At 45.4% G+C, this 12550-nt stretch overlaps 1 protein-coding gene across 1 annotated transcript; it reads right to left on the reverse strand.

Annotated features, from left to right (window-relative positions):
- Positions 1-305: 305 nt before the first annotated feature.
- Positions 306-9313, reverse strand: SRPRB (SRP receptor subunit beta). Its single transcript, XM_088466656.1, has 7 exons — positions 9006-9313; positions 7931-8025; positions 6942-7019; positions 5476-5558; positions 4011-4147; positions 1744-1798; positions 306-840 (listed from the first exon to the last, which is right to left on the reverse strand). Exons 1-7 carry the CDS (start codon positions 9136-9138, stop codon positions 624-626), a joined length of 798 nt encoding a protein of 265 aa, XP_088322782.1. The 5' UTR covers positions 9139-9313; the 3' UTR covers positions 306-623.
- Positions 9314-12550: the final 3237 nt, after the last annotated feature.

A 12550-nucleotide genomic window follows, 5' to 3' on the forward strand; every position in this document is an offset into this window, starting at 1 on the left:
CTAAAACACAACCTAGACAGTGGCTGAGCCTGGCTACAAAACTCCCCTACCAAAGCTGCATACGACAATGTAGTATAGTACTTTGGTAAAACATTAGAACATAACAGACGGCATACTATCCAGAGGCCCTTTACCATAAATACAGAATATGAGGCCAGGTCCTTATCTATGGAGAGCAAACTATTCATACTAAATTATAAAATAAAAAACAAATACAAGGCTTCTGTTTTACAATGACAAATATTCCTTGTGCCAGCCTGAGAAAATGCCCCCTTCACAGGTTGTTCAGAAACACAGGAAACATGTAATCTATAATAATTTACTTTGCACATTGGCATCTGGTACTGTATACGATACAAAAATCTGCAAATTGGTCTCAACAAGTAAGAAGGCATCAGCTTTAATGTAACATTGTTCTGTATATGAAAAGCTCTCATAAGAAGCCCTTCCAGGAGTGGAAGAAACAAGCCGCTGTCTGACAGGACCATTCCTTTTCATCTATAGTCCTTGGAAACATTAGAAGACTGGGGAGCTGTATCTTTTACTCTGTCACCAACATAGCATCAGCTGCAGTTCCACTAAGTGCCACTATCTTCAAGTGTTCAGTTTGTAAACCATCTTTCTCATGCCAGCTTGGCCAACCAGCCCTCTATGTTGCTGAGGTTGGCGTCACCCTCTTCCCCCTTGCTGTCCCGGGAGCTGCACTCTAGAAATTCCACCTTCATAGGAAGTTGGGAGAAGTCAAAGTCTTTGCCCTTCTTGCCCAGCTGTGTGGTCGCTGGGGAACCACTGCTATCCAGAGTGCTGGGAGCTGCTGATTGGGTGACGCGGAGAGTGTTCCTGTTAGAGTGAAGGGGGAAAATAGCATGGTAAGTAAAAGACACAAAACCTCTTCATTGTAGGCCATTTCTGGGTAACAATTTATGTCATGATTCATTGCCCAGGATGAGTCTTATTCGGGGGATACAAACTACTTCTTGATGGCAGAATGTGAAAATATAAATATATATAAAACAAACAAAAGGCATAAATCTTTATAAACATACATATTTTCTATCAGTACATCACAAACAGACTGCAATGTAATACAAAGATTTCATAAAGAAAAAACAAACGCTATAACCTACTAAGTATCGGTCTCTTTACGAGTTGTGACAAAGAGGCTGATTCTGAGTTGGGAGTAAAGCAAAAAAGTAACTTTGCACCTGGGTAAAACCATGCTACACTGCTGGTGGGGCAGGTGCAAAATGTGCAGGGAGTTACATTTGGGAGGGGTGTGTCCAATTGCAGTGTGAAAATAAAGCTGTCCAGTAATTGTGGTCTACATGCAAAAGCAGCCAGTATTTACCCTTCAGGCAAAAATAATAAATGTACATGCATCCGGGCAAACCATGTTACAATGCAAAGTTACTTCATTTTTTCCCTTTGCTACCAACTCAGAGTGAGTCCCAAAATCCAAGTATTTATTCCTGAACATTTGGTCATACTTGGCCTTAGTGAAGTTTTAGGAGGTAATGTATCTTCTTGTGACATCATCATTACAATACTTTCCCACAGTAAGCTAGTCAGAGCATTATTTTAAAGGTGTGAATGCAGTTTTGCTGGGATTAGCAGAAAACACTACACAGTTTGTATAGAACATAACAGGCTGCAGCGTTTAGTCTCTTGTATCAGAATCACGTCCATCTTACTACATGTCACATGATAACCAATGTAACTAAATGCAAGGTCTGGGGCACTTACAATTCCTTCTCCATTTGCTGTTTTATCAACTTTGCTGACTTGGCCATGGATATATCTGTTGAGAAGAGAAAGACGGTTACTAAATGCCAGCACCAGTTTGCAGTGTGTTTATAGGTAACTAGCAATTCATTGTTTGGAGGGTATGGGTGAGTAATCAGTTAACCCTTTAATGCCCACATGTATTTTAGAACACAAGGACTAGACCTTACTGTCCATATTTGTGCGGTGTGGGAAAATTATATTATAAAATATATATATATATATATACACACACACATATATATACACATATATACACACACACAGTCAGGTCCATAGATATTGAGACATTGACAGACTTTTCAGATTTTGGCCTCTATTCACCACCACAATGGCTTTGAAATGAAACAAACAAGATGTGTTTTAACTGCAGACTTTCAGATTTAATTTGAGGGTAATTACATCCAAATCAGGTGAACGGTGTAGGAATTACAAGTTTCTATATGTGCCTCCCACTTTTTAAGGGGCCAAAAGTAATGGGACTATTAACTCAAAAGCTATTTCATGGACAGGTGTGGGCTATTCCCTCGTTATTTCATTATCAATTAAGCAGGTAAAAGGTCTGGAGTTGATTCTAGGTGTGACATTTGCATTTGGAATAAAGGCCCCCATACATCAGATTTGCAGACCGTTTCAAGCAAAATGATGGGCCTTTCAAGATTGCCATATCTGTGTTTGCTGCAATCGATCTGCAAATCACTGAAAAAGATCTGTAATGTATGGGCACAGATTGCTCGATTGGGGAATCCTAAGATCGGGCAATAAATCTTAAAATTGTTCAATTGTAGTTTTCAGATTGCTGATGTATGGGGGCCTTCAGTTGCTGTCAACTCTCAATATGAGATCCAAAGAGCTGTCACTATCGCATCATTAGGCTGAAAAATCAAAACAAACCCATCAGAGAGATAGCAAAAACATTAGGTGTGGCCAAATCAACTGTTTGGAACATTCTTAAAAAGAAAGAACCCACCGGAGAGCTCAGCAACACCAAAAAACCTGGAAGACCACGGAAAACAACTGTGGTGGATGACAAAAGAATTATTTCCCTGGTGAAGGAAAACCCCTTCACAACAGTTGGCCAAATCAAGAACTCTCTCCTGGAGGTAGATGTATGTGTGTCAAAGTCAACAATCAAGAGAAGACTTCACAAGAGTGAATATAGAGGGTTCACCACAAGATGCAAACCATTGGTGAGCCACAAAAACAGGAAGACCAGATTAGAGTTTGCCAAACAACATCTAAAAAAGCCATTACAGTTCTGGAACAACATCCTATTGACAGATGAGACAAAGATCAACTTGTACCAGAGTGATGGGAAGAGAAGAGAAGGAAAGGAACTGCTCATGATCCAAAACATACCACCTCATCAGTGAAGCATGATGGTGGTAGTGTCATGGCGTGGGCAGGTATGGCTGCCAATGGAACTGGTTCCCTTGTATTTATTGATGATGTGACTGCTGACAAAAGCAGCCGAATGAATTCTGAAGTGTTTCGGGCAATATTATATGCTCATATTCAGTCAAATGCTTCAGAACTCATTGGACAGCGCTTCACAGTGCAGATGGACAATGACCCGAAGCATACTGCAAAAGCAACCAAAGAGTTTTTTAAGGCTAAAAATTGGAATGTTATGCAATGGCCAAGTCAATCCCCTGACCTGAATACGATTGAGCATGCATTTCACTTGATGAAGACAAAACTGAAGGGAAAATGCCCCAAGAACAAGCAGGAACTGAAGACATTTGCAGTAGAGGCCTGGCAGAGCATTACCAGGGATGAAACCCAGCATCTAGTGATGTCTATGCGTTCCAGACTTCAGGCTGTAATTGCCTGCAAAGGATTTGCAACAAAGTATTAAAAAGTGAAAGTTAGATTTAGCATTGTTTAGTTTGTCCCATTACTTTTGGCCCCTTAAAAAGTGGGAGGCACATATAGAAACCGTTGTAATTCCTACACCGTTCACCTGATTTGGATGTAATTACCCTCAAATTAAATCTGAAAGTCTGCAGTTAAATCACATCTTGTTTGTTTCATTTGAAAGCCATTGTGGTGGTGAATAGAGGACAAAATATGAAAAGTGAGTGTGAGTGTGAGTGAGTGTGTGTGTGTGTGTGTGTGTGTGTGTGTTTTTATTCAGGACAAATGGGGATTTATTTTGTACCCCAATATTACACCAGAGATTAACAGATAATAGGGAGAAAGTTCTCAGTTCCCAGACATGGACACACCTTGCTTGTTGCAGGCGATAAGTATGGGAGGAGCATTACGCAGTATTGTAGCGTCAGTCAGGATCTGGTACAGGAACTCTGCCACCTCCTTCAGATCACGCTGGAACACTGCGCTGTCCACCAGAAACACCAAGGCCCTGTAATATGGGAGGATACGGGCATCAGTCACAAAGACAGAAATGATCATAACCTATCGGTTATCTCCTTCCAGCACCACAGTTGTCGGAGAATCTGTATCCATTCCGTACAAGATTAGATAAGAGCAGTGGTTGTCCATTTATACCGTCATGATGTTTGCCAAGTGGTGCACTACCAAATAACTGATCATTACCAACACGATTATTCACATAACGAGGTGCAAATAAATATGGCAAGTACAGAATCTCTAGTAAAACCTACTAAAACATAGATGTCTCTAAAGTGTGAGATATAGATTTTAAATGTGGTTAAACAGGAAAGTGTACTCATGGGCCTGCTCTCCCCTTGCCAGCAGGCGCCCCTACATGGGCCTGCTCCCCCCTTGCCAGCAGGCGCCCCTACATGGGCCTGCTCCCCCCTTGCCAGCAGGCGCCCCTACATGGGCCTGCTCCCCCCTTGCCAGCAGGCGCCCCTACATGGGCCTGCTCCCCCCTTGCCAGCAGGCGCCCCTACATGGGCCTGCTCCCCCCTTGCCAGCAGGCGCCCCTATATGCGCCTGCTCCCCCCTGCTGACAGGCACCTCCCACGGACCTGTTCTCCTCTTGCTGGCGGGCACCAGCCTTGTGTTTTAGCTACATTACTCATTTGAGTTTGAATAAAGCCAGCAGGGTAACGGTACCAATGTCCTCAATGTCAGAAGCTACTAATAAGCATTAAGATGATGGTTTATATTTGATTAATATTTATAAATATACTTTCAGTGCAATGAATCTTGGCAGCAATACACCCATACAATGCTTTATTTAAATTATTTTCTAAATAAAAATAAGAACTGGTGATTATCTAATTTGTGCTTAATTCAGTTTATAAATGTAAAAAGTCTAGGTGCAGACACAGAGAACCAAACTGGGAATGCACTAAATGCAGCACAATCACTGTATGCAGAAATTATTCACTTTTCCCCTTCTCTGGCTTCAAACACATGTATGAAGAAGATACTGACAAGGACATTTACATAGATCTCATTGACCTTTCTGGTTAGATGCAATATCTGTTAAAGACGTAGATGACAGAGCAGCAATAGGGCAACTTAGAAGAACATGTTCTTTATTTCCCAATTTTATCTTCCACTTCTATAGAGCGCCCACATGCACGGTCATTAGTCCATCTATCTACAGACCCAACACTAGTGGCTATCAAAGATCAGAATGGACTGTGAGAACTAACCCTTTATTTGTATTGGTATGATCAGTATGTATGGACAGCAGACATTTACACATAACAGAGAAAAGGATTAGCTGGAGAGTGTGTACGGTATGGATAGTACCTGGCTGCCGTCTTGTGCTGCTCCATACACTGAGTCCTCAGGCTTTCATGGCCAGGAACATCAACCAATGTAAAACTGGAACCCTGTAGGTGCATCAATGACCTGTCAGTAACCATGTAAACTGCACAGTGGGCCTGATTCAGAGCCGGACGCTCTGACCAGAGTGCTAGCTCTGAATCAGGGCAGTCCTAGCTCAATTTGGAGCAGCCTCCTGGCCGCTCGCACAGCTGTGGGTGACCACCCACAGCTTACGCGAGCGGCCAAAAAGATGGACGCGATGGTCAAGACCATCGCGACCATCGGGCTTGCGACGAGACCCTTGTGGTAGGGTCTTGTCTGCCGCAAGCCCGGAGTGCTTTTGGCTCTATCAGAGCCTGGAGCGACGGCTTCCCCGTCGCTCGCCGGGTCTCGCGCATGCGCACGACGGAGCTCCCTCCGTCGTGCGCATGCGCACTTGGGCACCATCGATCCGCTTGCGAGCGTACAGTGCTCACGAGCGGGTCTGAATGAGACCCAGTGTTCTGTTTTAGCAGTAAATACAATTTGGCATTCAGACACAACGGAGCGGTGACAAGTTTTAGTATGCACAAAGACATAATCCAAGACATTAAACTAACTAGATGCACTGATAGCATAGAATGTAGAGATTAACAGATCAAAATAATGGAGGCCACAAACAGCCGTCCCTATTGTTCCCATTTAATGACAAATCAGAATGTCGGTTGGGTTATGATGATTTAGGAACAGTAAGTGATCAGGAGCAGAAAAATATGACTGTGCTATCATGATTTTGGCATAAAAAGTTCCAAATACCCATAGTATTGCTACCTTTAAACATATACTGTACTGCGTTCCAGCCACTAAATTTACCCTGATCACACACAGGGATATTGTAGTAAATACCTGCCAGCTGGTCCCATAAAGACTGAGGTGAAAGATAATGATTCCACTAACTTAGTAATCATTTCCCAAATGACTTTTCTACCATGCCAGATAATGGCACCCTTGGTTTAGGGTGATCTTCCAACCGAAAACAGGTTACAGTGATGATATCTTTCAATGTGGCTTGAAAGATGAGCAGCTACATCTCAGCCAATTTTACCACCCATCAGTGTTACACGACTCCCAAGAGAAAAGCAAGAGTATCAGCCGGTGCGTGGGCAGCTTAAGTTAAAGGGCTACTAAACGTATAATAAAGATTCATCCAATACTAGAGACTATTTTGTAACATTCACAAATGTATGTGTAAAGGTTCCCATATCATGAGAGGCAATCAAATATTTCACATAGTGTAACCTTGGCATTTAGCTCACTGCAAGCTGCTACTTTCCTATATAATCAGGTGCTTTAGGCAATGTCAAGTTTCTTGAGCGATTTTTATAATCTTACATTAAACAAAGATCATGTACACCAGTCCTCCTTGCAAATGTACATAAATGGCAGCTGACAACGTATAGGTTTATTACCTTATCACGTTTCACTCTGTAAAGGGCAGTATTGGGGGATATAGAAGTCTGTGTTTTCATGTACTTCCCAGTTAGGAGCTGTAACAAATAAGAAAAGAATATAACAAACTAACCAAAGCTCACAGCTAAAATTATACTGTTCGACCCCTGGCCTCTTGCTAATATTACATAGATATCTGCTTATGCTGTATCTAGTGGTCAATCTAGAGCTGGAGTTGGGCAGGGCGCCTGTGGGTAAAAAGGGAGCGTGCTCACTCCAGACGTGTCCTTAAGACACGCCCCCTTTTCATCACTGTAAGGCAGGGGTGGGGAACCTTCTTTCTGCCGATGGCCATTTTGATATATATAACATTATTTGCGGGCCCGTTGCAGGCCACGCCCCCTCCATCTGATGTCACAAGGGGGCATGGCTACAATCACCGGTGACTACGGCAATGCCTAGAGCAGTGTTGGCTAACCTTGACACTCCAGCTGTTATGGAACTACATAACCCAGAATGCACTGCTACAGTTTTGCTATTAGGGCATGCTAAAACTGTGGCAGGGCATGCTGGGATATATAGTTCCACAACAGCTGGAGTGTCAAGGTTAGCCAACACTGGCCTAGAGCATCCTGAGGATGCACTGACGAGATCATCGCAGCTAATAGGATAGACCCCTATGGGTCAGACTTATGTCTCTGGCAAAGCATTATGTCTTATGTCTCTGGATGGTCCAACTATAAACCACACAGAGTGCGCTGTTAGTAATAAGAATACATAATAGCTCATAATACAATACGGGCATCTTGTGACTGCAGACTATTAAAGCTATATCCTTCCAGAGAAGTTCTGAATTCAGATTTATGGGTCCCAGCATATGAATGACATTTATAAGCATCATTATTACTGCATGGAATAAGTACGTAAGGAACAAAAAATAAAAATGTTTATATTCTATATTTAGCTAAATACTGGCAGTGTGCAATAGATTGATACTGGCGTGTCATACCCTGCTGAAGAGTAAGGTTTTACCCGAGTCGCACAAGCCCACAAGTAGAACAGCTCTGCGGCTAGTCTGACTCCTCCGCAGCAGTTTCCACAGCACTAAGGGGGGAAAAAATACACAGGTGATAAATCACTATGAGAACAAGTAAGTGTACAGAAAGCAGCAAAAGAAAATATAGGATGTTTTGCTGAAAGGATGCTGCCCACATGCCAGAATCGTTAGGGAGGCTGCATGTGGGCATTTTTTGGCACTCCAGTGGCCCAATTCATTTAGCTGCAAGTTCTGTACCCTAGAGACCAACATTCACTTTATGCAAATATTTGGAGATATTTTTGTGGCAGAAAACCAGCATAGCTTGTGCAATTCTACTAGAAACATCAAGTCGGACATCGGCACATCCAAAAACCCATTTCCCACCAATAATACACCTCAACATACCCCACATCATGTTGATGCCACAATGCCAGTGTCATTATCCTAACACGGGTGTAATGCTACTTAAAATATTTTAACCATGTGGGCATTCTAACTTTAGGCATGCTGCGAACATGCAATGTTATAATGTCCACACAGTTACATTATTTAAAGTAGCATTATGTCGTCAGGATACTGGTCCTGGGTTTCTCATTTCTACATATTCACTGTCGACATAGTGACAGTATGTATTCACCCCACTCACACCTCTATGCCGGGCGGTGCTGGTGGATGCAATGTGAAACTACAGAATAGCGCATCACACAGATACAGAATAGCGCATCACACAGATACAGAATAGCGCATCACACAGATACAGAATAGCGCATCACACAGATACAGATTAATAGAATTCCCCACAAAATGTCAGGTACTATAATAATGCCCCCAATACATAGCAACGTGTTTGTAGTGTAGATGTGTCTCATTTATCCCCATTAGCCAGCAGCACCCTCATCCATACTGACCTGGCACACTGACACATACTCTACCAACAGTGACTCCTTAGCAGTGGTGGGACTACAGGTGCCAGCAGCCTCTGTGTATGTGCATATATTTTATTACAGAATCATAACAGCTGGGCAACCCCAGGTATAATACTCACACAGGGTAACCAGCACGGCCAGGAGTGCCACAGCCACGGTCAGCACAGTGGGGTCCTGCCTCTCCAGCTGCTGCTTGAGAGATTCCATATCCAGCAGCCACTGTGAGCCCTCAGCCTCCCTCACCGCCGCCATCGTGCTCACTCACACCACTCAGCCAATGCCGCATGCGCAGTACGCGGCTCTACCATACGCGCATGCGTGAGGCACCTCTCCCGGCTACGTGTCAGTGTGCCCCAACCACTCAGCAGCTCTGGCAGTAGCAACGGAGCATGATGGGAGCTGTGCTGGGTGACGTCATTGCAGGGAGTGTAGCGATCTCCCAAGCGCGTACTTCTGCGGCTGCGCAATACGTGTGGGGTATGGATGCCATCTGGATCAATCTAATCATGTAATACAGCAAGTCCCAAGTTTCCCTGGACTGAAAGTTTGCAGCAAGCCAGGCATGCCTTCAACCTGACCCCTTCCACCAGGTACAAAGTTCTCTGCTCCTGGACTTCACTCATTGATTATTGCCGTCACCTGTGCTGATGCACCCTTCACATCGATTAATGAAGCTGACTGCAATCAGACATTATTCAATTAGAGGCGAAAAGTCAGAAAAGTTTTGCCTGTCCGACTTTCCGCCTCCTTCGTCTGTATCAGAGGCGGAAACTTTATGCGCGAGTCCCCGCTTTTCTCCCTATTCAATTCATAAACAGGCGAAAACGGAAAGCGGCAAATGCGGAACAGGTGGAAAGTGCTGTCAGAAGTGGGGAAATCAGTCTGTGCCCCCAAAAAAGATGCGCTAACATAGGGAATCAATGTAGATGTGTACTAATAGCCCTAATAGAAGTATTTGGGGTACTTAAGTAGTTTAAATGGCTGTATTTTTTGGTGAAAATAAGTAGTCCAGCCAAATTTGGGTACTTGAAAACGGGTGCTAGTATATTTGTATGTCTCTAAAGTGAACTTTTAAAAAACATCAAAAACGCACCTGCGGCATGCACCTGCAATCCTAAAAACACCTGATCCATCCTTGCAGACCCCCAAAAAGTCTATTTTGCTAGGCTTTATGCTTGTCCCCCCACTTTTTACTTTTTTGCCCCCCAAAACTAAAGTACTTTTTTGGGGTGTTCTGAAGTAATTTTTTTTTATTAGTTTTTGTTGATTTGTCCTTTGGAGGGCTATCCCAAGGGTTCTGAGTCGTTTCCCCTCGTTTGCACCCCAGAATAACGATTTTGCACTTTTTTTTTCACCTGCTATTCATAGGAGATACTTTTCCGCCTATTACAATGCATTGAGTTTCCGCTTAGGCAAAATCGTCCTGGAATTGAATATGGAGATACTTTGAAAACAGGCGGAAAGTCCGAATCCGCGGAAACTTATCTCCAAGCTGCACTTTTAGCCTCTAATTGAATCCGACCCTAATGCTGGGCATACACTGCCAGATAAAATGTCTGTCAGACCGACAGACATGTTATCTGGTTGCCCGCCAGCCGCAGATGTCGCCGGCATACACTGTGAGAGAAATCTCACAGTGTATAGCCCGACATCCTCGCTCCGCCCCCGGGGGAGGAGACATTTCCCTGTTCCTTCCGTAGGAAGGAACACTGGAAATGTCTGTCTGTCGGCCGCGCTGGGCATACACTGCCCGATGCGGCCGACAGTTTCCCGGGTAAATATCGCATCGGACGGGCATGCTGGACAATCCAGCATGCCCGACCGAGCAATATTTAACCCTCGGTCGCCCGCATACACGCTGCAATTATCGCGGCGATCCGCCGATATCGGGCGGATCGTCCCGATAATTGCAGAGTGTATGGCCAGCATTAGATGGAAGTCCAGGAGCAAAGCATTATGTACTTGCTGGATGGGGTCATGTTGGAGGGTGCTTCTAGCTCTGAATGCTGCTTCTGATGTGCACAGTAAAACTATCAATGGTTATAGTCCAGGGGTTCCCAAACACCATCCTCAAGGCACCCTAACAGTTCAGGTTTTAAGGATATCCATGCTTGATCCACCCCTAGTGCTGGTAGGCACCAAGATGTCTGGCGAGCTAAGAGTAACATGGAGTGCCTGCATAGAGCTGCCAACTGTTAATTACATATTACAGAGCTAGGTATTTATACCGTGTCTGGCTGAGGGGTGACTGTCTCCTGCTCCAGCTGACACTGTTGGTCAGTTCAGTCCTCCTCATTTGCCCTCAGATTGTGTCCCGGTGTGTGGGGCCTGCTGGCGTCTCTCTCCCTGGGATGGTCTTCTGAGTCTCCTCCCCTGCTGCTCCGTTACCTGTTGATGTGGTCCTGCTAGTCTGGTGTGGTAGATCTTGGTGCCGCTGTTTTCCGTTAGCCTCCCTGTCTCTGTGTCCGTCTCTGGCCCCGGAGATCTCTGCTGCTGAGGGTGTATGCCGCCAGATATCTTCCATCTGCGACCCCTGCTCACTGCTGGCACCCGCTGATTCCGGTTGTTGTTACTGCCTGTGTCCCTCTCCGGTCCTGGGGATGTTTGTGGCTGCAGGTGTGTGCTGCATCTGTCTGTCTGGCGGCCATCATTTAAAATAAATGGCTGTTGGTAGCATCCCTCCTGCTGTTCCTGCATACTGCTGTTAGTGCTGAGGTGTCTCCTGCTAACTCCTGCTTTGTCCTCCCGCTGGCTGGGGTGCCCTCATTTTCCTCAGGGGTGCTTAGATAAACAACAGCCTGTATTGTCCCTGGCTGCTGTGTCTGTCGGCGTCCACTGCTCTTTCATGTCCCGACCTCACCTCCCTGAATTGTGCTGCTTCGTTACTTACCTCTGGGCCGGATTCTGACCCGCTCGCGAGCGCTGTTCGCTCGCAAGCGGGTCGATGGTGCTGAAGTGCGCATGCGCACGACGGAGGGAGCTCCGTCGTGCGCATGCGCGAGACCCGACGAGCGACGAAGTTGTCGCTCCGGGTCTCGCACCAAAGGGGGCGTGCTGTCGATGGTGAGTGACAGCACGCCCCCTTTGGCGTGCGTGCCGGGGGCGTGGCTGCCAGACGGAGGCGTTCCCATGGGAACGCCTACCGTCTGGGTCCGGGCCCACTGACATCACTAGTGACATCATTAGTGATGTCAGTGGTAGTGATTTTTCTCTGATAGAGCCAAAATCACTCCAGGGCTTGCGGTCACCGAGACCCTACCGCAGGGTCTCGTCGCAAGCCCGATGGTCGCGATGGTCTCATCCATGAGGCCGCTCCAAAATGAGGTAGGAGGGCCCTGATTCAGAGCGAGCGCTGTGGTCAGAGCGTTCGTCTCTGAATCAGGCCCTCTGTTTTACTTTGTGCACACCTTCATCTGGCCATCTGCCTGCCAAGGAAAAAACGGGCCAAGCTGCATCGGCATAAATTTGTCCGCAGGCAGCTGGTCGAATGGATAAATTTGTCCGCATATATTTTGTGGCCTCTCCCCCAGAGGGTACTAAATCCAACCCCCCGCAGGATGAAATGGCGGAAGATGCCCCTCTTTCCTTGAAGCAGGTGCTTTAATCGATTTCTGCATCTGAAAAGAGGGTCACTGCCAAAATAGGGGAGGTTCAGGTTGAACTC

This window comes from Taudactylus pleione, unplaced genomic scaffold, assembly GCF_031769625.1.
Source record: "Taudactylus pleione unplaced genomic scaffold, aTauple2 ptg000066l, whole genome shotgun sequence".
In the NCBI taxonomy this organism is placed as follows: Eukaryota; Metazoa; Chordata; class Amphibia; order Anura; family Myobatrachidae; genus Taudactylus; species Taudactylus pleione.

What these genes read in the sequence shown, in the direction of transcription:
- SRPRB (XM_088466656.1), bottom strand. Translation starts at nt 9,138, where the DNA reads ATGGCGGCGGTGAGGGAGGCTGAGGGCTCACAGTGGCTGCTGGATATG. An exon ending in ACAGAGTGAAACGTGATAAG is followed by an intron (nt 5,559 to 6,941) that starts GTAATAAACCTA and finishes ATGCACCTACAG; the next exon opens with GGTTCCAGTTTTACATTGGT. An exon ending in CAGCAAATGGAGAAGGAATT is followed by an intron (nt 841 to 1,743) that starts GTAAGTGCCCCA and finishes TCACTCTAACAG; the next exon opens with GAACACTCTCCGCGTCACCC.